Below are 24,034 nucleotides of genomic sequence, written 5' to 3'. Positions count from 1 at the left end.
TATACGTTGATGAAACTTATGAACACAAAAATAGTTTTTAATGAAGAAAATAATCAAAATAAGTTTTATTAAAGAATAAAAATACAGTTTTATTTTATGATTAACTAATTTAGACTTAGAGTTTAGAGTTAAAGAGTAGGGCTTTACGGATGTTCAAATTTTTTAAAATTAAAATTTGGTTATTCAAAAGAATTGTCCGCGGTAGGGAAGATCACTAGACCAATCATAATCCAGTCTTGGAATTCAAGTCCTTGTAAGAACTATTCATTCAAGTCACTATTCCGGTAAATTTTTACTTATAACAATGGAAAATATTTTAGGATAACACTAAAAAAGTTTATATCACAAATATAGACTCTAAGAATCAAAATGACTAAAATGTTTCATTAAAGAGGTAAATCAATACTATTAAAACTGAAGGGCCTTTTTTGAGACTCCCTTAAAGTTTTGAAGTATTTACAGATCTCTGCCACTGATATCTTCTTAGTCTATGCTTTTAATTAAATATTTTTATTTTATTTTTGTAAATCACAGTGATTATCCATTCAGTATTTAGAGTATTTTTTTTTGACAACTAAAGTATTTAGAGTATTTAAACGATTCAAACTATGGTTTATTTAAAGCAGGATTATTCTACGGTAACTGAAGATAAACAATCTTTTTTTTTTTGATAAACAGACTTTAATATTTCAAGAACTGAAAAAAAATAAGACTTACAAAGCAAATATGGAAATAAAACCCAAAGAGAGATTGCATCGTCCTCTTCACCACCATATTGTTCTTCCAGCGCCATGTTCACATCTTCCTTCTTCACCCGTTCATCATCAAAGTTTATACCTGTAATGTTTGAAGTTTAGTACTCTACATGTAAGGCACGGTAGTCTACAACTAAATCACATACCAAAATGTACACCAAAAACCACAGAAAATGCAATAATTATTTATTTCAAGTTGCAGATTATTAATTGGGAGACGAGGGACACAAGAAGAAACTACATACATACTTCATGTTGCATTTTATTGGAATATTTTTAATCTATGATTTTAGTTAGATGTTTTTTATTTTTCTGAAACTCATAGATAACCATCTCATTATTATGTATAATCTTTTTCCACTTATTTAGTTAATTTACTGTGTGTAATTATATACAAAATTCCCATTTATTTTGAATAAAAATTTCGAGATTAACAACTATGAAACAAACTAGCTAAGTTTATTTGCAAATCTTTTTTTCAAATGCAATTCTTAAAAAAAATCTAATTTTTAACTAAGCATAAACTGGTATAAAATCGCAACTACATTGTGATATTCTATCTCAATTGAACAACTTCAATCATTCAAAAAAAATTAATCATATATGTATATCCCTAGGATATTCCTAATTAAAACGATTTTATATGTTTACTATCCTAATAATTTTCTAGCGATAGGAAGTATATAAATAGCCTTTCAAACACAACAAATATAACCATTCTAAACCTCCAAACTGTCTACCGTGATCTACACTTATGGGTTCCATAATCAAAATCAGAAATCTAAGTGATGTTAAGCCTTTCAAATCTGCATAGAGAGTTCAGGTGAAAGTGCTTCATACGTGGAAGTCATGCAATCCCCAATTTGGTTCTTCTCTTCAGATGGTTCTAATAGACAAAAATGTAAGCCCTATAATTATGGAACTATCGTCTATTATATATTTATAATATATGTACTTCAGCCTTTTTTTTTTACATGTTTTAAGGTGTGAAAATTCATTGTTGCAACACCTCGAGACACTGTCGAGATGGAGAATGGAAAGTTATTACTAATTCAGTTCTAATATTAGGTGATTGAATAGTCCTTACTTACCTTATTTTTTTAAGTATCATGTAGCATGGCATCTATGTTATTCCTCTTTTATAGATCTTGATTCTTGAATGGTTTGCAGTACATCCTAACTGTAAAATAAAACACAACATAAAAATCCTGTTATGGCTAAACACGTTAGGTTTGTAAATAATTTCAAACAGTGATATAAATAATTTTATCAAAATCATAGATTTGTATACAAATATACTATTTTTTCTCGCCAAATGTATTTTCAAATATTTTATTAATTGCAATTATATATTTTAAAAAAATATATATATATATATATTCAAAAGAGCATAAAATCCGAAAATAAAACCACATTGAAGAGCATCTATACATAACAATATGGAATATACTTGGATATTAAAGAAACTTATTTAAAAAATAAGTAATATCTTCTGAAATATATATATACATAACAATATGGAATACAACCAATCATTTAAATTCATCGTATTTTCAACATATCAATAAGAAACAAAACAAAACAGGAAACCGCGAATTTTGTTAACTAAAAATAAAAACGGGTTAATAAATTTGATACGGATAAACATGACTATATTTAAATTATAAATATTTACCTTTTTAAACAATTATATATTTTGTTTTAATAATAAAAATTATATATTTTTAAAATAAGACATTAATATTTAAAAACAATTATATATTTTAAAAATAAGACAAGTAATATTAACTTCATCAATCCTTGCAAGAGAAAAAAAACTTTAAAATTGGTATCTGAAACGATTTACTCTAGGACAAAGGCAAACCTTTGGAGATTTGCTCATTTCAATATCAAATCGATAGAGCTCACTAATATCTGACTGTTAATTTTTCAGATCGGAATCTATTTTATTCGATTTCTTTCCATTTAAGCCATCCTAGAGGACATGCCAAATAAATCAAAACATAAAAAAAAATTGGTTAAACTTGGGGCTTTGAGTTCAACTGAGTATCGACAATGAAAGAATTACAGGAACGGATTTACCTTGGAGATGCCTCTTGAGTTGAATCGTGGAAGAGCCGATTGGTTTCTTTAATCTCCATATGAAGGTTATTTTTTATTTTTTATTTTCTATTAACCGATGCATTTGTCTGAAAATTACAAAGGAAGAAAGCAATTAATCTTCCGATTGATGAAGATCAAAACAGTGATATCGGTTTGGGCTAATTTCGTTTTTGGGCTGTTCTAAAGCGGTTGGATCCTTAATAACACCTCATCTTGGTTTATATTGATAAAAATATTGACAAATATTTTTCTGGCCCATTGTTTAGTCCATTCTTAATAAATTAATTCATATAGTATAATTTTTAAAAAAAATCTAAATATTTTATTAATGCTATATACATATTATAAAAAAATATGAGCAATTTTAAGGTTAAGATAAAAATATGTTATCCTATAACGTTATAAAAAAAATCTATAATCTCACTTTTATTCCTAAGTTATACTTAAAAACATAAATATTATATATGTACTATATATTTTTTGCATATTTAAAATTTTGAAAGTGCATATAGATGATTATCTATCTTGGTGTTTTAGTTAAAAATAAAATAAAATAATATATATATATATATGTATATACTATTAAACTAATGAGAACTGATATCACTTACTCAAAACATAAACTAAAATCTCAAATATGTAACTCTGAAATAGTATTATGCATCCTAATATGTGTTTTACTATATACAACCGAAGTATACATTGTTTGATATTTAAGTTTAACATCAAACAAATCCCGCGCTTTAAAAGCGCGGGTCAATATCTAGTATACAATTATACCTCTAGGGTTAACTAATCCAAACCTTAGGGTTTAGAGTTAATGGGTGGGCATTTGGGTTTGAGGTTTAAAATTTTATAAAATTGAAAATAAATATTAAAATTTTAAAAATAAAAATTTTAAAAATTGTTTCAAAAAGTATTTTCAAATTACAAAAAGAAAATTTGAAAATAAAATTTTGAGAAAACAAATTCAAAAAAAAAAAAATTGAATTTGAAAACATATAATCTAAAACTATAAAAAATATTTTTTTTATTTTTTTATATATCTAGAGTATTAGTGTCATTTTACCTATTAAATGAATATTTTAATCATTTTCCTCCTTGTGGTATATTTTTGTGACCAAAATTTGAAAATGGTATATTTACTAGAATTGCCCTATAACAATTCTTTAATTTTTTAATTCTTTATACATAACCATCGTTTCAATGTTTGTGTGTGTGTGTGTGTATTTTTTGTGTGTTTCAACATTGTGAGGAATGTACGTTAAGAACTCACCAGAAGTTTATGGTTATGTATAACTTTATAAGATCAAAACATGTATGAATAATGACAATACAACTAATATATGCTGGTATGCACATTATATATATGTAAACATTTTAGAGACATGGGTATATAAAATAAATATTTTACTGTTGTTGACAAAAGATCAATGTTTGTAAAAATGAAGTACAGATCTCAATATCTAATCCATATCTATCATGTTTTTCTTTTTATATTCCCCTGATCACTTTTCTTGTTTTTTTTAATTAGCATGGAGGCCAATCACCACTAATGCAAATAATTCTTTGACTTTCAATATTTCTCCAAAAAGTAAAATATTTATTTGGTTCAAAGAAGCGGGACCAATGTAGACACCACACCATCTTTAGAGCATCCATATTGGTTCTGTGGTTGATCAAGTTTTAAAATCTTAAGATCTACCTGTAAATTTGATCCTGAAAAATGGGTTCTTAAGATTATACATTGGAGTTAATATTTTTTATCATATCTCTTTGGGACAAAGATCATGAAAACATTATGACAAATGTGTTTTCTTGTGTTTTACCAAAAAAAAAAAAGGTGTTTTCTTGTGTGATGCAACATTGTTAAATGGGCAATTTTTGTCACAAATATATTTTTCAATAAAAAAATGACCAAAATAATTTCTTTTTATTTTGAAATTTTAAATACTTATCTTTTATTTTTTTTAAATTTGAAATCTTATCTCCAAAACCACACCCTTTAACTCTAAACCCTAAGTCTATATTAGTTAACCCTAAAGTAAAAAATATTTTTTTTACCTTTTAATAAAACTTATTTTGGTTATTTTCTTCATTGAAAATTATTTTTTGTGAAAATTACTTAAAATGGCTATCCTAGAGAATTTCTCTTGTTAAATTGGATCCGAAAAACTTAAATGAAGTCTAAAGAAAACTGGTTAAACAATGTCTGTTGATGTTAGTAGATTTTCTCTATGAGTTGACTGCTCCAATTTTTTTTTTTGGGCAAAATCCTCCGGATTAGTTAAGGCTTAAAGATAAATAAACATCTAATAAGTTAGGTTGAGAGAATCGATTGATATACCAATTTTAAGAAGTGTACAAGATTTTGCGAGTGGATGGTGGAAAGGCCGAGTCTTTTGATATTATAACATTTTATTGGCTTTATGTTGAGCACTAGAGCCAACTTGCTTTCCGAATCTTTAGCTGGTTGTCGAATATTTATATCACCATATATGTAAATGCATATTATATTGGACCGGATACGTTGTGCAGTTACATGTCTCTCTATTATATATACTTCCTCTCATTACACTTCCTATACCCATCACAAACACTCTTTGAAGTTTGATGGACATGCATGCCCAACGGAGTAGAATTGCATGAAGTGGAGTAGAGTATAATGCAGCCAAGGATGACTTGCCGGAGGGTCGTTCATCATGCATAATAATATTGGTGATGAACATAATTCTGGCAAGTTGCCCTTCGGCTACATTTTGCTCTCTTCTACTCATGCAAACTCTCCATGGAATACTCTACATTTTCATTCTTTCAAATCGACTCTGTGAACCGTACTAAGTACTAACAAGACCCTTAGTATTGATCAGAAGTCCAGCATCGATCGGTATGATAGTATATTGATCAGAAGTCCAGCATCGATTGGTATTGACTCTTTTATTAATGATTACTTTTCTTCTTGTGTCTTTCAATATTAAAGGAAGATTTTCTTTTGTTTCTTATTACAAACGACTTCTTGGAGAGGCACTTAAAAGAGGATATAGTTTATGCAAAATCTTTAGTTAAGAGATTTATAAGCACTTGTGTATATATAATAATGAATTCAGTCCACCAAATGGGTTTGAGCTTCATATTTATTACAGATGCAACTGGTTTGTTGAGTTAAGATTCATGGACAAAAGGTTTGGCTGTTCTTGTCTGTTTTTTCCCCCATCATATTTAAAAGTTTAATATACATATTAAAATAGTCTCAGTAGAAAAAATGTAGGATTGTCTTGGATGTTTTGACTTACAAATAGGATAATCCCAACTATTATGGGAACGAGCTTGCTTGCATTGGCCGTCCTAATCTATAGTTATTTGTTTGTTTAGAAGAATGTCACAACATACATATCATACCCTAAACATAGTGTAATAATGCATTGTTGTTGTTGGCATCTGTCCACTCCAATGCGTACGGTGTAGTTTATCTGGAATTATATATATGCTGTCAATTATCATTTCTTGACCTAATATATATAAACGAAATCAATTATAATTGGTAGATTGTTTTGTTGGACGTATATTACGAAACAGTCTAGAGAATTATATAAAAGCGATTAAAAAGGGCGAAAAGAAGCCGAAATTTGTGGAATATTATGAAATGTGCGTTGTCGTTTTTCTGAATATAAAGTACTATGGGCCGACAAAAGTAGCCATGTAATAAAGATTTTGGTCAGACAATCATAAACCAAATCCTTGAACGCAATATAAGAAGAGACACTCATCAAGTCATCATCACTTTCCTCTTTAAAATGTACCAGCTTTTTGGTTACGTGCATTATCAATCATGTTCCTATATCGTAATCCTCTTTTCTTTTTGTTGCTTACTTACCGGATAGGACAAGAACAAAAACGCCACCGTTTACTAGGACAAACACTCAATCATCCAGACTACTAATTTTATTTTGTAAGCATATGCATATGTATTATAATAATCTCTTTAATTACTCCTTTTCTTTAACTCCACGCTTACTTTGTAACTTCTAAATGATATATGAACAAAAACCAATTCAAATTTCCAGAACACAAGAGAAATGAGTTTTTGAACTTGAGTGTGAATTGAGTTTCCTTACGCAAAGAAGTTTTAATTAACATTATACGTGAGTTGTGACTTTACGCGTCGACCGATGTGCATTTACGTATGATTCTTTTTTTTAATAGGGAAAAATATCACTTGCGATTCAAGTTGATCGAGCCCAGGCCTTTCCGAGGAGAAGCAACTTGCACACAAAAAATTAAAAGAAATAAACATACTAATATTCATGAAAAAGTGGTCAATATAAAATTCATACGTTATTGATGAAGGATATGAGAACAAGACGATGGAGGTCTTACCCAGAATGGATAAGACCATAACAAGATTCAAGCCTAAAATAGAAATATATATCGAATATGTAAGATAACATTAATTAAATACAGGAAAAGCTGCGATTGATTGATTCCCCACTCCCCTTGCGTAACCTTTGTTTTACAAGTTGGCCACTTGATCACGCACTCATATGAAAAACAGCAATATTATACAACAGTAAATTAACGGGTAGCCAAAAGAAAAGTGTAAAATTATGTGTGTTTAGCCATAGATAGTTGATGCTTTTTATTTGATTTTCTCTTTTGAGGGTTAGAAAAATGTAAAAATATGTGTTTCTAGCCATAGATAGTTAATGCTTTCTATTTGATTTTCTCTTGTGAGAATATATTAAAACTATATTTTTTCTTTCTTTTTCTGTTGACATTAATCTTTGCAAGTTGAAAACATCGAATCTTAAATCATTTTTTAATCAAGTCGAACCGAAAATTGAATTTCATTTTAAACCTACCTAATCGAACAGAACTCCTACCCGAACTAACCGAAATTTAATTTGGTTCGGCAGGTACGACCGTTTAAGCCGAAGACTCTTCATTTGTAACTTCCTTATGTGACAACAAGATTCTAATATAAGGCGCCCTCTTGTGTTTTGATAGAACAAACGAATAATTTCAAATTTTCTGTGAATTAATAACCAAAGAATTTGAATTTAAGAAAGAAGCATGTGTTACAACAAGAAGACGTTCACTACAACAACAAAAAAAAAAAAGGTTGAACTCAAGAAACACAAGCAATGCGTCTAAAAACTGCTCTGAAAGTCTGTCCACCATTCCTAGCAACTTTCTGCCCTTCCTCAGTAGCATTACACAGAAGCTCGACCACAGGATCCGAATCAAGCTCCTCTTGCGTCAAAGCCTCAAACATCGGATGCCTCTCTAAGCAAGAACCACTCACCAAGCTCCTCAACATCAGTGATCGTGTAAACAACCCCACCAACTCCAAGAACGTAAGCATACTCATCAAGCAAATCAGTACTAATCACTCTCCTCCTGTGATTCTTCTCCTTGAAATGCGGATCGGGAAAAGAAAAAAACATCTTCTCTTGTATGAGCTCTTGCTCTGTAGAATTCTTCCGAGGAAGGCCTGTTGATTTGCTGAAAGTTACTAACAAGGGTTCTTATGTTTTAAAATGGGCCGAAGTCTATAACTTATTATTAATGGGCTTAAGGCCCATTACGATCTCAGAGACAAGACCGTTCTCTGTTCCGGTCGGTATTTCCGTTTGGTTCTTCGCGCGCAATACAAGTCTCGATCGGTCTCACACTAACAGACTGTTTGTATCATAAATCGTGTAAAATATATGATTGCTATGTAGTTTTAATCAAACGTGCAATATGAATACTGCATAGTTTATATATAATAATAATAATGATAATACAAATTCTTGTGAAGTATAGTTTCTCTAAGGACCTTTTGGTGTCTTCAACGTCTCCCACTGTGATTATCTCTGAAACCACCACGAGACTTTGACCCTCGAGACGTTTGAGCATTACCACCACCATGACCATGCTTCAATGGCACAACTGTGTCCATATACATCAATCTCCCTGGGCAATGCCTCTTCTCTTTTGGAAGCCGACGCAGCTGCTGCACCCAAAACGCTACGTATTCTCCTTCTGGATCATAGTTCTGTGCCTGAACCAAACACACAGTTTCAGTCTCTTTTTCACATCACTTGTTGGCATGGCATGGGCGGTCTTGAACATAACCAAGTGAAACATTGGCAAATAGCCCCCAGTTTTTTTTAAAAAAATTGAAATTATTTACATAGACACTTTTAAATTTGTAAAAATTTTTTATAAAACCACTATTTATAAATTCCAAAATCTTGGGACTGGTCCTGTTTGCTAGGACAAGATTATTATTATCTGGATGTTAGTAGTTACTTACTTGCTTGGGGATGCTGAAGTACCGGTCTTCTCTTGGATCATTACCAACTCCTTCATTGGGCAAAACCAAATCTTACATCATCTAAATGTGAACTTTTATAAAACAAACTGTGTCCTCAAATAGCATGAGTAGTTAGTACCTGCTCCATAGGTCCAGTTTCCATAATTAGAACAAGGATCATAGTCCAATAGACATGTCTCAAACCATTCAGCACCCATGCGCCAGTCCAAGCCCATGTCCCTCACAAGAAACGAACAAACAATCTAATAAAATGAACAATCAATTAATCCATGAAAAGAAACAAAGCTAAGTTGAACAAAAGGAAACTAATCATATACCTGTCTGCCTCGGTTTGACATGAAACCTGTAGTGGATAACTCCTTCATGTTTGCATCTATAAGAGGATACCTAAACCCATTCATGAGCATTCACTAAAGTTTAATACTTTTAGAGCCTAAAAGCATTATATCAAATCATAATACCAGAATACTCACCCTGTCTTGCCATCTCTCCAAGACTCAAACAGCCTCTTATCTTGACTCCATTCCCCTTGCACATTTCTTGGACCACCTACCAAAAAAATGGCCCACGTTAGAGCTAACCTTCAATCCAGACCAGTTTGCGTGCTAAGCAGGTTACCTAGATGGAATAAAGAGTTGCCACACTTGATTGAAAGAAACCTGAAGTAATCTCTCCATAGTAACTCAAACAACACCCTGGAAACACATGTAACAAATCATCTGTTAAGTGAAGTTATTGTAACAGAAGATTTGAAACTCAACTAATAAAGACATTACCAGTATGTTGAGTTGTTTGCTATTCTTTCTCTTTCATATCTTTGAACCTGAAAATATTTTCAACTACCACATAAGTCTTGAAACACTGGCACATCCGGGTGAAACATTCGCTATTATACATAGATCGCATGTTCTCAAATTATCGATCTTTTTATCAAGATTAACATAAAATGTTTTTGACCCCCTAAATCTCATATCCGGCCCTGGATAAAGGTTTGAATGATCTGACCTCTTCATAGATAAACCGAGGAGAGATACATCCAAAGGCAAGCCATGGTGAGAATTTAGTTGAGTAATCAGGTCCCAACATTCCATTCCTTGTCTCTTTGTATACTTTCAAAAGATCCTGCATGGTAAAAATAGACATACATCATTATGTACACACACAAATAGAGTCATAGGGTTTGATCTTTGCCTTCTTCCAAAAGTACTCAAAAACTCTGCCTACTCCTGCGCTTTCACCACCCACAAATCTCATCCCTCTGGTCACCTGTATCAACATTACATATATAGAATGTTGTTTTACTTTCTCTTCTCACTTGTCTCAACTAAAGAGCTTCTCAGAGAAACTCACCTCTTGTGGCTCAAGTCCAAGTTGACCAAGAGTTGGAACATCTCCCCATTTATCAACACAAGGTGTTGGCCCTAAAGATAGTGGAATACGAGTGGAGCTTCTGATTCTACAGTTCGCTTCCACCGACTGCAAACAAAATTTTCAACCAGACACAAACATCTATGTTTTACAATCCCTATATGCGTCCTTGAAGATCAAGAAAGACATTAACAAAAGCAGAATCACACCTTACGAAACTGAGTGTAGATATCAGGCAAATCAAGAACATCAAAAGGAAGATCATCTTTGTGGTACATTGTGCTTCCCCAGATAAGCTCAAGCTTAGTCCCATTCCCAACCCCTTTCAAAGCCTTATCCACAAGCCTCTCAACATGTAGCTCCTCGCTGCACGTTTCTTTATGAGCAAACACCTGAAAAAACATAGGATACAAAAGTTTAACATTTTCAAGAAACTTCTGAAAGTTTCAGCACAAGCACACAAAAAAGACTTAACTGTATGAGCTCCAAAGTCTTTGGCAAGAGAAGGAAGAATGTCTTCTGGTTTACCATTCCGGATAAGAAGATTCAATCCTCTTCTCATCAGGTTCTTTCTCAAATCAGCCAAACATTCCATAAGAAACGCACCTCTCAAAGCTAAAACGTTACAACACAATGTAAATGCAAAAACTGACCGCTAGGAGGAAACTAATATTATTGGTTTTGGGCTTTGGGGATTTTGGGCCTCGGCCCAAAGCACCATGTATTAAGAAAAAAAGGTCAGATCAAACGAATATTATTACCTCCTGTTTTAGGGAAGGAGAAGAAGTGAGTAGTGTGAAAGAGACGAGGATCAAGACAGTAAACAGGCAAAACGGTGTCGGAGGAACACCAAGCTTTGTACAATGCGTCGTTGTCAAGAACTCTAAGATCGTTTCTAAACCATAAGATCGTGGTTCCTTTGCCGGTTCTCTTTGATGAAGAAGAAGAAGAAGAAGGCAATGCGTATCTCTCAAACGTTTTTCCAACAACCGTGTCCATCTCTTCTTCGCCGAGACCTGGTACACAGTGTATATTTCCGTTCATTTTCGCGGCGGAGCAGAAGAACAGAGAGGAAACGGGTTTGTTTGAGAGATGGTGATGGTTGAATCTGCGAAGTGGGTGTGTGAGAGGAGAGGAGAACGACGAAGCCGACATTCGCGGGTTGGTTTGTTAACTGTAACGTCATCTACTTTCTTTTTTTTTTTCCTCGACGAGTTGTGGAAGTGACACGTGGTGTTGATTTTGTGAAGTGTGACGTGGCGGATGTTTGGCCTTTTGTCTGAATCTGGTGGAGTTGTGTCGTTTTGTAAAGCAGAGAATTGATGGATGATGATGGGTTTCGTTGTTTTAGGCCTATGGGAGAAAATAAATACGATGAAAAGTCAGCCCAAATATCCGAGATTATATCAAATCAAATTTCCAGTAAAATAATTTAAAATATTAAAAAATAATTTGAAAAATTAAAAATCTTTTAAATATATGTAATAAATATGGTCTAAAGTGTTTTTGAAAATCCATTTGAATTTTTTTATATGGACCTTTATAATATTTAAAATTAATATATTGCTTTAATAATTTTACAATATCTCTTTTAGTTATTTTCGCTATACTTAGGTATTATTTATTTGGATCTAAACATCCACTAATTTTTGCTATACAATTATTTATTTATTAACATTATTATTATATTTGGAATTAAAAATTATAGTTTTTTAGTTTCAAAATCACAGTAATTTTTTGGAAAATCCTTTTTGTGAAAGGTACAGTACTTTATGACAAATATTCAAATTAAAGCGTTTATGCATTTTATTTTGAAAAACGACTATCATATATATATATATATATATATATATTCATTGATCTATTTTTAAAATAATAAGAATAATGAAAACAAAATTTAGCACAAATAAGAAATAGTATAATAATATTCTCCCACTAGAATCTTTAGGATGACATGCCTAAATTTATGCATGGCCTAAGTTTTTTTATATAGATAACTGCATGGCCTAATTATATATGGATGTTTGCTAGATTAGTGTCCAAAGGAGTCATGAAACGACAATTTTATACTTGTTAATTTATTAGCTGTATGCCTTTACTCCTTTCCAACATATAGTAAGCTTACAATTTACATGCATGGAATATATATTACATATAGATGTGCTCCTTTATATGTTCCCGCGCGCATGTCTACATTTTCAAGTAGTTTTTAGTTCCATTATATCTTATGATTTAGACTTTTAATTTAGAAATATTATAAAGTTTTTACAAAATGTTACTAAAACTCAACGCATCGAAGAAGATTAGCTGAGTATAAGTTAAAAATGCATTCGACTAATGACGCATAAGGTTTGTGTGTGTATGTGCACTAATGCAATCATCGATTGGCTCGATAAAATTATTTTTATGTGTTAGGGAAGTGAATGTTGCTATGTTTTCCCAATGTCGAATAATATTTTGAAGTATAAACTTAAGAGATCATTTTTTAGAGAGATTCGCCAACCACTATTGTATGCGTGATTCTCTTAATAGATTCGTCACTATGTGGCTCCACCATCAGGGCTATTGTCCAAGGTTTATTTTATTACTAATTTGTCGCTTAAAAGGGGGGTGAGTGACAAAGTTTAATCACAAAAAGTGTGCTTATAATTGGTAGAATCAGAAAGGATGCTAATTTAAGTAACCTTAACCGTCGGATTTAAGATAGAAACAATTGAATGTATAGTGACATGATATTATGGAAGTATGGAACAATAGTCATTTAAACAACGAATTGTTCATTTGTCTATTGTGATATTTAGATATGTGGTCGAGCAACAAAAGATTGGATTCAAGTTTTTGTTGATATATTAAAATTTTGGATGGAAAACGAAAGAGTTATAGAGGAGTGTAAGAATAAACTCTGGCGTCGCCCATAAATTAAAAAGGTTATTTGAAGTTGATTATTTAAAATTATTAAGGAACAAATTTATTTCATCGACCTTCAAGCATTTCTTTGATCACCATAAAAATCATTGCCAATTTGCTAGTTATAATCATACGGAAGTTTCATACAGAATTACTAAGTACTCTTAGCGCTAAACTTACATCGAAATCAAATTTAAAAGAAAATTTTGAAGAATAAAGTTTTGTAACTCACAAAAAATTCCCAACTTAAGTTATTAGATTTATCTTTTAAAAATCACATTATATCACTACAACTTAAATATTGTAATAAAAATGAGAAAATTCAGAAAACATAAGCATATATAAAAATAGCAGCAACTAAGATAAATTTTTTTTAAAAGAAATAGTTATTAAATCTCTTTAGCTCAAAGTTTTATTTGTCACGTTCAAAATAATACTCTTGTCTTATGTGATAGAGCCTTTTACGACTCTATAAAAACAGTTCCACACACAACTCTCTTCTCTAAAAAAAAACTAAACTATTGCATGCTCTCTCCCTCTCTCTTCTCTTTCTCAATCAAGAAGATCATGTCAGGCGTGTGGGTGTTCAAGAACGGAGTGATAAGGCTTGTGGAGAACCCTAACCAGTCAGGAGCCGACACATACAGCCGAAGGAAGGTCATGGTCTATTTACCGACAGGAGAAGTGGTTTCATCTTATTCGATGCTCGAGCAGATCCTCCAGAGTCTTGGGTGGGAGAGGTACTTTGGCGACACAGAACTCCTCCAGTTCCACAAACCCTCATCCATTGATCTCATCTCTCTCCCTAGAGATTTCACCAAATTCAACTCCGTTTACATGTACGATATCGTCGTCAAGAACCCTAATTACTTCCACGTCCGAGACTCCCATTAAATCTTCTGTTCTTTCTGTTGTGTGTTTGTTTGTTTGTGTGTTTTTTACAATTTAGTATTTGTTGGATTTTTTCTTTAGTTGCATGTGCATGTTTTCTTTTCCGTTGTCGATGTTGAGAGTTGTGGTGTAACTGTATGTGATTGTGGTATTATGAAAGTTGAGATTAAGAAGAGAAGAGTCGATTTAGGGAGAACTTAATCATAACATGGTTAAGTTTCATTTTAATGTTTTCATCCTTGCATAATTCGGTTCCACGATGATCTGTTGTATCGGTGTACACCATTGTTACTGAAAGATATGTTATTTGGATTTGTTGATCTCATCATATCAAATGCTTTTCTATTTTAATCCAAAACTCAAATCTCGTGATGAACTTTTTTCTCTTTTCTATTCTAGTTTTATTGACTAATCGATGACATTTTTGGATAGACTTATAGTTAGGGTTGCCAATATATCTCAAAAACATAGTAAACATCCACGGAAAAATCTAACATAAAAAGATAGATACTATTATCATATGATTTGAGTACCATACTGGAAATTACCATTATGTGAGTACCATAACATATCCGCTGTCATACTGGAAATTACCATCACATATATATACTCCATAACATATCGGCTGTATCATGTATATATCATATATCTATATATACATATGATGGAATATTTGGGGACCCAGGCCATGAGGCATGATGAACTTGTTTTCATTAATGTAATTTGATTCCTTAATTCTTAGCAAATAAATATGAGTTGCTCCTTCTCTTCAATTTTGTGTTGGTCGAAAGTAATATCGAGTCTCTTAATTGGTCTCCAGATATATGGTTCCCATTTCAAAATTAACAAAATAAGTTCAAGTATAAGTTGTAAACATATGTATAGTGCTACATTATTATCATTTATATATTTTAATCTATTTGCCTTTCGTGCCAGAGCGTCGAAAAGACATTGCGTAAAAAGCTTTTGCAGGCAATTGGTTGTGTCAGTCTTTCAGTGAACACTAACGAGCAGCTACATATTATACGAAGAAATTGTAGCATAATAAGTGAAAATGATGATACATCATTCGAATAAGTGGAAAAATGATGATATATCATTCGTAAAGAAATTCACTATTGTAAGTCCTGCTGCTTTCTGTCCCTACAATCATGAAACAATGACTTTATACCCCAATCAATCCATGGGGATGCATGTAATGATGATACCCTATTGGTTTAACCAATTATATGATTTTCGATCACATCACTGAGTCAAAAACATCTCACACAAACGTAAGCAGTAGACCACAGTGGTTCACGTGAACAAAGCAATGTCAGCTTCTCCACGAACTTACGGGAATCCGAAACGTGTCTAAAGGGGACATTGCTTTAAGAAACACTTCCCAGTCTCGAGGAGCACTGCTCACCTGACCTGAGCTTTAATATCATCGATAAAGGAGTGCATGTGTATGACAAGTATTCCTACACTGTAAAAGGGAAAAATTTCAGAAGCATTGATTGGTGAGGGACATGGATTTGTGGAAGCTTCTGATGTATTGTATACAAGACATGCATTAGTCTATAAGAAATAGCTAAGCTAGAATTTAGGCCACTTCGAAAAACTAGTTTAGGCTTTGCCTTGCAATCAAAAGTGTACCATTCTCTTAAATGCATCTTCAACCTCAATCCATTTTTTCACTACAAAATATAGTAAAATAGAGTATAGAATAAAAAATGCTTCAGCCATATTCCATTTTTCGCTCCATATGAAATAATTTATTTTTTGTTTATTCATTACTCTATTACGGAATAGAAAATGAAATATGATTGAAACATTTTTATTCCATATTCTATTTTACTTTATTTTAAAGGAAAAATTAGAGTTTTACATTAGAGATGATCCTAGACAAGTTAACATGGTTTGAATTTTTTCATATGGAGATGTAAGTCATTTAAAGCCCCAACCTTATAAAGATCAAAAAGACGATTGGACATGTTAGTGCATAACATGTAGATTGATGCTGGAGGAGTTCAACGATGTGCTCCACGGACCACGGAAGTCGATCGCAGTTAACTCATAATTAAGTCATAATCATTTGATGTTATTAGCTTAATCATCTTTTATGACGTGTGTCATTTTACTGACAATGAAACGGTCCAAGGCCCAAAAAGAGAGACAAAAGAAACAAAATACATAAACAAAAATTGATTTAGATTTGTTAGGAGATTGATCGCCTCCACCACCATTACCACCCAAGAATTGCCAAGATTTTATCTCTGTTTAACAAACACACAAGTAATCGAATCTCATTTTTATAGAAACCCTAGTATCTTTCTAAGGAGATTCGTTTCCTTCACATACACGTTACCTTTCTTTTCCTTAAAAGGTAATATTTTGATCTTCTTTTCCTTTGATCCATATTACTTGAGGTTATGACATTAAAGCCGGACAACCAAAACATAACCAGAACAAGATCTCTCGGTGTCATCAGAAGATGGGTCTAGTCAGAAACCGGAGAAGCCTTTACCAAACTATCTGAAACCAACAATCAGTTCAAGACATGACCTAGTCAAGTTCTTGAAAAAGAACAACACTAGTATTGAAGACAACTAGAAAGAAGCCTGCCACAGCTCTATGCTCTTTGTCTTTCCATGGAAGCAGATGTGGTACTAATGTGGAAATCGACTCAGGTGCTCCAAAGAAAAGCGGGTTGAGCAGTAGTAGAACTTCTTTGAATGACAAGAAGGAAGCCACTGAAAACGTTACAGCAAAGTAAGCACCTGAGAAAGAGATTGCCTTGGATACTGCTTCTTTGTCGTCTGCTCAGGTAGATGAAGAGGAGATTCTCAAGGTTGAGAGTGGTGTACAAGTACTTGTTGATGGTATAGAGGAATCCAGAGTTAAGGAAAATAAAGAGGTGCATGTAGAGGCTTTGCATGGAGATGAATCAGGTGAGGCCGTGAAGGGAATGTGAGTGGTGAACCAGCATTGGTTGGTTCTGATGTTGGGGAAGGAATTGTTGTCGCCAAAGAAAATGAAAAAAAAAAAAAAGGAACAAGAAGAGGAAGAAAGATTGATCAGTTAATGAAGATAACTCTAAGAAAATAGGGGAAAATAAAGAAAAAGAGAACAATGGTGAACTCAATGAAGAGGTTAAAATGAAGTTGATGAAGATGAGACGTCAGAGAAAGTTGATATTGACATGAATTCGAAAGAAGTTGAAAGTGTTGAAGAAGCAACCGAAGCAAAAGAAGAAGTGAACAAAGAGGAGAATGTAAATGTTAAAGATGAGGAAAAGGAGAAGGTTAAAGAAGAAGAAGAATCAGGCGATGGATAGAAGAGGGAAGTAGTGAAAGGTAAGAAGGAATCTCCATCAGCGTATAACGATGTAATAGCTAGTAAGATGCAACAGAATCCAAGGAAGAACAAAGTTTTGGCTCTTGCTGGAGCTTTTCAAACCGTTATTGACTATGAAACTGCAGCATCTAAGTGAGATATGTCACATGTAAACACAAAAACAAAAACAACAATAAACTTATCAATGTCATCTTTAGCTTTCAGTTCCATGTTAATTATTCTTTCTGTCTTGTTATCTTAATTTCTGTCTCGTGAATGGTATGCTTTTGGAGTGAACAACTATAGACGCACCTAATCATATGTTTGAATGGATTGGATTCATTGGTGATTGGTGTATATATGCAAGTATCTTGTTAAGATCAGTATGAAGCAAAACCTAATGTTTAACGGTAAGAACTATAAAGAAGGATAAGTAATGGTTACAGAAGAATAATTGGTATTTGATAGTTTATATCTTGTTGTGGTTCAGAAAAATCCTTCGTGGAAGAAGGATCATCATATACATAGTGGCAGTGTAACACTGCAAATCTGCAAGTAGGCAAGTGACAAGTGTGGGCTCATATAGTGGAAGGGTCCCGTCAGTAGTGTCTCAGCTCAGCTCGTCTGAGTCAGTGCTATTTTATACGTATAGCCTTTCTAAATTTGTTTATGTAATTTTGGCCCGATTGTTTTAGTTTGTACAATTTTGTTTATAGAATGTTAGTCCATATATACGTATCAACAGTTGGTGAAAAAGTCCATTCATGCTCTTGGTAAAAGAACTGAATTTGGTAAATAATACATCAACATACTAACACAAATGATGTGATACATGTCGTGGGGGAAATAAGTGATTAAACTCCAAAATTTGTTTACAACTTCAAAGTGACATTGAAAAGTGAAACCTACAAATAAAGTGCTAAATATAGAGTATTTTGGTAAGATTAAATAAGTGAATAACCATATAGTAATAGATACAAATATACAATAATTCAACTTTGTTCTATTAAATTTTACCCAAATCAATTTATGACTTAAAGGATATATGTTAGTGCCTATTCAAGTTTTGCCCTACCCACATGAATGTTCCTATCAACTTTGACATTTTGTTATACAAAACAAACATAGATGGCAGGACACAAATTTAGTGAAATTGAGGGACAGTTGTCCAGCCAGTTGTCCGGACGAGAGGAGATCAAACGCAAAACAAAAAGAGGAACAACAAGACGAGGTGGCACGTCTTGTTTCCCCAACAGATTTTGTTTTTCCGAAGCGCTTAGCAATTACATTGTAATATTGTATAGATGTTTTTTGACGGATCTACATTCTATAGAGACGTCTTAGACTCTTAGTAGTTCTATGTCAAAATTATATGTACCACATTTAGATCAAACTTGCATATGCCGTAGATCAAAATATGCGTTTCTACATATTTTTTTAAAGCTCCAAAAAATCTGAAAACAAAGAGAACCAAAATTTTTTCTTTTACTTCCTCCGTTTCTGAATAAATGTCATTTTGACGCTTTTCACACAAACTAAAAAAATAGCGAAAATATATGTATGTTGTTATTAATTACATCTTCTGATCAATATTATTTGAAATAAATAAAATTATTTATAGAATCAATGCAGATTACAATTAATTTTCAGCTGAAATTAAATATAAAAAAAGTTAAAATGACACTTATTATGAAAAAGAGGGAGAGAGTATAACGCAAACAATTTTTATGCAATTTTTTTACTTTCAGAATTTGCATATAATATATAATATAAAAATAAGTATTTTCCTAAAATAATTTTAGTGGTATTTATTTCTTCTTCTGTTTGAAAGAGTTATCTCAGTTTTTGGAATTTATTAATAACATAGGAATACATTTCAACAAAATCAATTAATTTACATGTACTACATTTATAGACTTGGGATATCACACCCTCCACATGTATGCTCACTTTTCTAGAAAAATATCCACATAGTATTGACTTGTACTTTTTAAAACAAAATAAAAATAAATAAAGAATCAAGATAATGTGGTGATGGAAAAAGGATAATAGACAGATAAGCAGAAAGAAAGGAGCAAACACTAACGTAGTTGATTATACTTTTCTCCCATCGACATAATATCCCTTATATACTAAAGCGCAAGTCGCACGCCCAATCCTAACATGACAAGTGGAAAATCTTTAAAACAAAATTTCCAGAAAAATAAAAAACAAAACACCTGGATGAATTTAAAAGTAAGAAGAAGTTTCAAAACATGACAAATAACTAAAACAAACGGTTTCTCCGTTATCATAAAACAAAAAAAATCAATCCTTCATTTTCTGAAACTGAAAAAAATTATATCCCTAAATTTAAGCACATCATTACCATCACGTTTAAAAATAGATCACTTCATCTACAATTCCTTAAATCATGGAAAGTTTCAAACCGTTTCTTTTTTTTTATATAACTTGCAATCAATTTATTTATTATCGGTTTACTCTCCCTTTATTTCTCTACAGTGTGTAGTCTTCTTCTTCGTCAATTTGGTTTTGGGTGGTGAGTATAGCAAAAATATATATACATGTTTATAGTTATTTCCAGGTTCAATGTTCTCTTCTTAACTTGATACTCTCTTTTATTTTTTCGCATGATGCCAATGGATTTACCTCCTCCTTAAGAGCTTAGTTTTTCCCAAAAATGGAGAATCAGATCACGGTCAACAAGACAAACAACCCAGGTAACAATAACTATAAAGCATAATTTTGAAATATTACTCTTTTCTAACTTTTAACAAAAAAATGATTATGACTATTTACTGTGTAAATAGATACAAAACATCAGACTTTAATTTGATTTGGAATACAAACGTGAGTATTTATATTCAGTTTACCATAAAAATTATGTTTAAAGCTTTTTTCTACTAGAATTTATGTATAGAACAAAAGAAAAGTTAGGGCATCTTACTATTGAGGAATTTAAAAATGGTATAGTTGCTGTAGTGGGAATTAGATTAAGGTCAATTGTTAAAAGATGTATTATAGTTAATTGTATTTTCTAAGATAGAAATATATCCAAATTTCTATAATTTTTATTTTTATCCACAACTATTTAGGTTTATTTTCAGATTTAAATCAAGTTTTCTTTTACAAACTTCCTATGCTGTTTTAAAAACTACCTAAAACAGAAAAGAACTAATATTTTAAATAAAATAATTTTCGGAAACTTTTAAATAATAATTTAAGAACAAAATTTTTTTTTACACACACAAACTAAATTTGTAAATTTTAATATTAAAACAGATTAAAAATCAAAATAAGTAAGATTAAAATCAAAATTTTAATTGTAAAAAATCAAAATTTTAATCTTAAAATTCAATATTTATCTCAATAGTTTTGGAAACTATTGCAAACATGTAACCATTTTAAAAATAATATCAAAATTATTGTTTAACCCCTCCCCCTTTCAATCTATTTGATTTAATATGAATACACCACAGTTCATATATAAAATATTTGACATAAAATAATTTAATTATGATTGAAAATTATAACATAATCAAATAACTTTAAATACAGAAAATTGATCCGTGCGTATGCACGGACGGTAATACTAGTAATAATTAATTCCCCGATATCTTCTTTTTCAAAAAAAAAAACATTAATTCGATGAAATTAAAATTATATTTTCGATAGAGGAAAAAAAAACTATGAACAAAGAAAAATCATGATTTGCATTATTGATTAAATCACTCATCTTCTTCTTCCTGCAGATCTGATAAAGCAAAACAACTCCTAGACTTGAATGCTCTGTTCTTGAACGATGAGTTCCTTGCAATAACAACTCCTCTTGTTCCTCCTCGCTCTTCATCGTCTCCTTCCTCTTCATCATCATCATCATCATCTTCATCTTCGTTTACAGGCAAAAGAGGCATAGATTTAGGGTTTTGCCATGAGTAGAACGATCTTCTTGCCAACTTGTTGCAGATCTGTAACCTTCTTCTTTTGTTCAACGGATTCTCTTGCTTCGGTACTTCTTTCACACTCCCGATCTCTCCTAAATTCCCAAACGATTTTGATTTCCCTTTGTAGTGATTCGATAACCCTCTTCTAAAACAAATCAACAACCCTAATTAATTAATCTTGTTCAGCAAGTTACCTTAAGGAAAAAGTTAAAAACTTTACTTGTTGGGGAGGGAATCTTCGAGAGAGCTCATTGAAGCCAATCCTCGAAGCCCTATTTCTTTAGATGAATCGTCGTCGTCTTCGCTTTCTTCTTCCTCTTCCTCCTCGCTGTCTCCCGGAGTTCCGATCGATGAACTTTCCGACGAGTAATCCACCGTCTGTCCCGACCAGATTCCGCTTCCGACACGACTCAAACCGCCTCCGTCGTCGTTCACCGTATCAAAAGAGGAAGAGGAGGAGGAAGCTTTGTCTCTCATCGTTGCCGACAGATCGCTTCCGTATTCCGAGTCTTCGATTGAGAACGTTGGTCCTCCCGCCATCACCTCCATCGCCGTATCTCTCCAGATCACAAAAAAAATCAAGAAACTTTCTTACCGGTTTGGTAGGAAATCACGTTGCTTTTGCTTCTTGGTTTTGTTTCAGTCTCATCGACTTTTTGGTCGGATCCTCAAATCGCAGACTCAGAGAATCGTAAGAATAGCAATGGCAGAGAAGAGAGAGAGAGAGAGAGGATAAGGTTTTTTATTTTAGCTAAAAAAGAAATAATTAATGGAAGACGATAAGGATGGTAACTCGAAATATGCGTATGCGTGATTTCGGACACAAACAACTTTAAACTAATGTTGTTTTACAGTCCTTGGTTCTGATCTCTCTGTATTTTTAGTATTTTGAAATATTTAAAAGTTTATTCACAATTAAATTAATTGGAAAATTTATAATGTTCTGAGTTGTTCACAACTCAACTAAGATAAAGGGAAGGAATATTCCTTTACAATATTTGAAACTGTGTTGCATACTATACATAACCATATCAAAACCAATGGGTGATCATCATGCAAAATACAAAGTAAAGTTTTGTAATTGTAACGTTTTTGGGTTAAAATGAAATTTGTGTTGCAATTTCTATATTATATATCGATATTTATGAATCTTACTTTGCCATTTTCTTAGTTCAAATAAAATGTTCTCCCTTACATCAAAATATTTAGAATCTTTTATTAATGTCTAGATATATACTTAAGTGCTGACCCTACACAAGTTTTAGGTCTATTTATGGTATCATGGCAATATGAGGCATCACCAATTCTTTGCCATCCTTGAATAATCTTAACTTTATCCTCTATTTTTTAAATATAAAACAAAAGATATTTCATTTTGTAAAACTTCAATAGATAGATGATTAAGTAATCGTCAAATTGATCAATATCCATAGTTCAATGGATTGTATTAGTGTGCTCTGTCAAACTTGCAATAAAATTATGTTAGTTTTATAAAGTAGTACCAAAAATAATACACAATGGAGATACATAACAAAGAAATACAGTTAGATGTCAAACTGAACAGGGGATAAATGGTAGTGATATGTTTTATATATTCTTGTGGAATTTATACATTACAGTTTTCTTTACGGCAATGAATATTTTTATCTTTAACAATGACACATTAATTTCTTAACTCTGAATTCAAATAAATATAGAAAACTAAAAAAATCGTTATGAACAAAATTTTGATGGAAGAATTAAACGAAAAGGATATTTGAAAATAGTATTGGGTTTAATTTACACCTACATGCACTTAGCAGTAAGGTGCTTAACAAATACAAATAAATTAAAATGTTATTTAGAAGAAAAAACGTGGTTTATATTAAAAGTTAGGGGTGGGCACTTTACCCGATATCCGAAGTGGCACCCAAACCCGATCCGAAAAACCCGAACCGAAATCCGAACCGAAGTAGCAAAATACCCGAACGGGTATTGAATAATGAAAGATTGGATACCCGAACCCGAACGGATAATACCCGAACCCGAATGGATATCCGAAGATAACCGAACATATGTATAATTAACCATATATTTCTAGTTTATATCTCTCATTTTATATAAAATATTTATATTGATACTACACATACTTTAAGTTCATATGATATACATACAATTACGGAAAAAATGATTTGTTAATCACTTAAAATGCATGTCAAGTTTTTTATTTCAAAAATTAACAAAAACTTACATAAAAAAAAAAACTAAATTAATGCCTTTTTAGTTTTAAAATGTTATGTCCAAATCTATTAACCATTCAATCTATTAAAAATAGAAAATTAGTTAACTAAAAGTTATATTTTTAAATACAACAAACTTGAGAAATGAAAATTTTAATTTTTTTTTCAAAATCTAAATATCCGAACCCGATCCGAATTAACCGAATCCGA

General features: G+C 31.9%; 3 protein-coding genes, 1 long non-coding RNA gene and 1 pseudogene across 4 annotated transcripts; 3 read left to right on the top strand and 2 right to left on the bottom strand.

Annotated features, from left to right (window-relative positions):
- Window positions 1-17: 17 nt before the first annotated feature.
- On the top strand, window positions 18-7,975 carry LOC103837070. Its single transcript, XR_004450777.1, has 2 exons — window positions 18-4,668; window positions 4,702-7,975. It is a non-coding gene; the product is annotated as an uncharacterized LOC103837070 (long non-coding RNA).
- A 545-nt stretch (window positions 7,976-8,520) lies between these two features.
- Window positions 8,521-13,814, bottom strand: LOC103837069 (cryptochrome DASH, chloroplastic/mitochondrial). Its single transcript, XM_009113395.3, has 13 exons — window positions 11,307-13,814; window positions 11,021-11,160; window positions 10,755-10,937; window positions 10,528-10,653; window positions 10,369-10,443; window positions 10,183-10,299; window positions 9,954-10,000; window positions 9,796-9,872; window positions 9,651-9,726; window positions 9,495-9,564; window positions 9,296-9,419; window positions 9,157-9,206; window positions 8,521-8,901 (listed from the first exon to the last, which is right to left on the bottom strand). The coding sequence occupies exons 1-13, from the start codon at window positions 11,698-11,700 to the stop codon at window positions 8,689-8,691; spliced, it is 1,692 nt and encodes a 563-aa protein (XP_009111643.1). The 5' UTR covers window positions 11,701-13,814; the 3' UTR covers window positions 8,521-8,688.
- A 122-nt stretch (window positions 13,815-13,936) lies between these two features.
- LOC103837071 (flowering-promoting factor 1) lies at window positions 13,937-14,685 on the top strand. The gene has a single exon (XM_009113396.3). It carries the CDS (start codon window positions 13,978-13,980, stop codon window positions 14,344-14,346), a length of 369 nt encoding a protein of 122 aa, XP_009111644.1. The 5' UTR covers window positions 13,937-13,977; the 3' UTR covers window positions 14,347-14,685.
- Window positions 14,686-15,854: 1,169 nt separating this feature from the next.
- Window positions 15,855-19,729, top strand: LOC117128388 (annotated as a pseudogene).
- Window positions 19,730-21,178: 1,449 nt separating this feature from the next.
- On the bottom strand, window positions 21,179-22,400 carry LOC103837072. The gene is made up of 2 exons (XM_009113398.3): window positions 21,826-22,400; window positions 21,179-21,750 (listed from the first exon to the last, which is right to left on the bottom strand). Exons 1-2 carry the CDS (start codon window positions 22,152-22,154, stop codon window positions 21,390-21,392), a joined length of 690 nt encoding a protein of 229 aa, XP_009111646.1. The 5' UTR covers window positions 22,155-22,400; the 3' UTR covers window positions 21,179-21,389.
- Window positions 22,401-24,034: the final 1,634 nt, after the last annotated feature.

This window comes from Brassica rapa, chromosome A09, assembly GCF_000309985.2.
Source record: "Brassica rapa cultivar Chiifu-401-42 chromosome A09, CAAS_Brap_v3.01, whole genome shotgun sequence".
Lineage (NCBI taxonomy): Eukaryota > Viridiplantae > Streptophyta > Magnoliopsida > Brassicales > Brassicaceae > Brassica > Brassica rapa.
The sequence above is the reverse complement of the archived record's forward strand: the minus strand, read 5'-3'. Positions and strand labels throughout refer to the sequence as shown.

Excerpts from the sequence above, each read along its gene's own strand:
- LOC103837069 (XM_009113395.3), bottom strand. The coding sequence starts at position 11,700 with ATGTCGGCTTCGTCGTTCTCCTCTCCTCTCACACACCCACTTCGCAGA. Across the intron at positions 9,565-9,650 it reads TGGAGAGATGGCAAGACAGG|GTATCCTCTTATAGATGCAA; the intron begins GTGAGTATTCTG and ends GAATGGGTTTAG. Across the intron at positions 9,207-9,295 it reads AAACTGGACCTATGGAGCAG|GAGTTGGTAATGATCCAAGA; the intron begins GTACTAACTACT and ends TGCCCAATGAAG.
- LOC103837071 (XM_009113396.3), top strand. The coding sequence starts at position 13,978 with ATGCTCTCTCCCTCTCTCTTCTCTTTCTCAATCAAGAAGATCATGTCA.
- LOC103837072 (XM_009113398.3), bottom strand. The coding sequence starts at position 22,154 with ATGGAGGTGATGGCGGGAGGACCAACGTTCTCAATCGAAGACTCGGAA. Across the intron at positions 21,751-21,825 it reads GAAGATTCCCTCCCCAACAA|AAGAGGGTTATCGAATCACT; the intron begins GTAAAGTTTTTA and ends GATTTGTTTTAG.